Raw genomic sequence first — 2,791 nt, forward strand, 5'->3', positions numbered from 1 at the left:
GCTATATGGTATTACGCCCACCTTGAGAAATCCCCCAGCTCTTTTGATAAACTCACTCGCCACCACTACTATGTCCCTGCATAAAACTTGGGCTCTTGTATTCTTTGTGTTTAGGAAATGATTTCTGCACGTGACTTTGTTTACTGCAATTTTCACAGAACTGAGCGTCAGATAATCATATATGAGGAAACTTCACTGCAGATGATGTCTTGCTCTCACACACCCACGGTCATCTACCTGCCCACAGTCATGCCTGATGGTATTGCACCCAAGACCATTTTAAAATCTCTGTCTGTGCAACAATACTCATCACAGGCATGATTTGTCTGCGAAGGTGTTAAGAAATGTGTGCCCTGGCGCCATTGTGTGCAACACAAACGGCAACTGCAAATACAGACAGAAAAGGCTGCAAATGCTGCAGAGTGCTCAGCGATCAAGAATAACTTCCAAAGACGTCTTAAGCTTGGGCACAGATCTGAGAAATCACCGACAATCTCCAGAAAAAGACTGGGTGCCAATGGCTACCACACTCTACTTCTACCAGCTCCTTATGCAGCACTCGAAGAAGACGAGCAAGAGCCAGATGGTCAGCCTCTGGAACGCATATTTACACATGTGGGTGATGAAGATCAACAAAAGTAGATCAACAAAAGTACATGCCGATTACTTCCTGCTGCACAGTAAATGACAATATCGAATAAAAACCTCTAAGGGCGCTCCTAGATGAAAGTCTACAGAGCTTGCAGCATTGCTGAAGGCCGAGTGAGATCATAAAACGCAAGAAGAGAAGGTCGAGTGCATGCGAAAGGCGGTAGAGAAGCTGAAAGAGCAATGTGAAGCAAAGGAGACAGGAGTCCACAACATCTCTATAGGTGCATTTCACAACATTTGTGCAACCATGGCAATGATTGAACGCGAGGTACACAGCCTCTTATGCACTTGCTAAGGATACTAACATCAGCAAATAGCTTATTGCGCTGTACTACCGCACCGGTGTAGAGGCGTTTTTTATGCTGTTGCGCGGAGACACCCTTCATTGGGCGAAGCCACATATTTTTCAAACATCAAATGTGTTTGAGGACTATTTCCAAATGAGTTTCGGCGCTAAATTAGGAGATTGGGTGCAAAAGCTTGAATGCTACAAGTTAGGAAAGATTCCAGGTACGCTCGTTTCACTTCTGTTCATCTACGCCACTGATTCACATGGTACAGAGGGTAAAACAGAAAGCCAAGCCTGATCAGGCTGAGCTTAGAAAGCGCATCTCGGCAATCATCTTGAGCAATCTACGTATGTTCCTCTTCGTTATGCAGTACCTATCAAGCTAAATCACATCTACTATGGTAGAAGATGCCACACACCCCAATACAATTGACAAGATGAACCATGTGAGTTTTGACACCGCGATCACTCTCAGATATGGCGTTGTCTATGAGCACTATCCCTCGACTACTTCTGTGGCCCTGGCAATATTCCCAATGATGCTGCCCTTCGTGTCCTCTTCAACAGCTAGGATAACGGTACGACGAAGTTCTGCCATCTCTTGCAAGCCGAATATGATGCATGGACAAAGGAATATGAAGCTTGGGCTAGCGCAGGACTTCTTCCAGTGCTGCAAGCTCCTGTATCATCAGCAACAACGATGCCGGTATCTCTGCTTCCTATGGGAGTGTTATGTGGTGTCTTCACGTTGCCGCAGCCCGCCAGGCAGCCCCAAACCAGGCCATCTCCCCCAACATCTCCTTTGCAGCTCGCTGACACACAGACTCCCGAGCCCACCGACACACAGCCTGAGCCCACTGCTGCGCATTTTGAGTCTACCGTTACGCAGCCTGCTAACACGTCAGTGCAGTCTGCCGCTGCATCTGTGCAGCTTGTAGACGTGTCTGCACAGCCTGAAGCTACGATTGCTTCCACGCAACCGACCGTGCTGCTGCTACAGACTATAGTTGTGCCCCAGCCTGCTATGCGCTACATGATACAGCTTCGCCTTTCGTGTTCATCTTCTCTGTTGTCACTGATTCCACTGCAACACGTACATACACACGCAGCGGCATTCGGCAACGACAGTGGCAGTACTGCACCCGCCAAGCAAAAGCGTCAAGACACAGGCATCAAGCACGGTTCCAACATTCAGATGTTGCAGAAGCAGCAGTTGTAGGCCATGTCCTCAGCTTTGTAGTTGTAGCACATGGTAGCTTCTCATTATACTTGCACCTTCCCGGACAATTACATCTTTACTAACATGCATCATCTCTCTGGTGTGATCTTGCTAGTATACTGATTGTCTGATGCTCTAAGGAACTGCTGAGCAATCCTGCAGCCATTGTAGGGCTGACAGGATGAGCGCTATGCCCCAGGACATCGATTGCGGCTTCCTGAAGCGCAGGTGCGCATTCTCCGAGTGCGGCACATGCTGTTGCACAATGCACGCTGACTCCGCCGCTCGATGCGCACCACTGCTCGCGCGCATTGTGCAGCAGCCTTGCACTGTTCACACAGAAGGGCAGCGGGATGGAGCAACCATCACTGCGCAGCTGCCGCATACCATCATCCTGCGGGAAGCCTGCACCGCTGCAGAGAACGCTGCCACGGCGACATCGAGCACAGGGGCACGTGTTGATCCGGAGGCTGATTGCGCAGTTGCATCATCACTCTGTGCATAGTCCCTTTCTTTCTCCGAGCCTTTCCGATCAACTTGCAGAAATAGACAGGCTGAGCTTCCGCCCGCCAATGCAAAGCCCCCAGCTCAATGTCCAACAGCTGGAGACCGGTGGATTGTTGTGTTTACTA

General features: G+C 49.4%; 1 protein-coding gene across 1 annotated transcript; it reads left to right on the forward strand.

The window, feature by feature from the left end:
- Positions 1-1,640: 1,640 nt before the first annotated feature.
- On the forward strand, positions 1,641-2,159 carry PHACADRAFT_202654 (uncharacterized protein; the record flags this gene model as incomplete). The annotated part of the gene is made up of 1 exon (XM_007402817.1): positions 1,641-2,159. One exon carries the CDS (start codon positions 1,641-1,643, stop codon positions 2,157-2,159), a length of 519 nt encoding a protein of 172 aa, XP_007402879.1.
- Between the last annotated feature and the right edge of the window lie 632 nt (positions 2,160-2,791).

This window comes from Phanerochaete carnosa (genome assembly GCF_000300595.1).
Source record: "Phanerochaete carnosa HHB-10118-sp unplaced genomic scaffold PHACAscaffold_455, whole genome shotgun sequence".
NCBI lineage: Eukaryota > Fungi > Basidiomycota > Agaricomycetes > Polyporales > Phanerochaetaceae > Phanerochaete > Phanerochaete carnosa.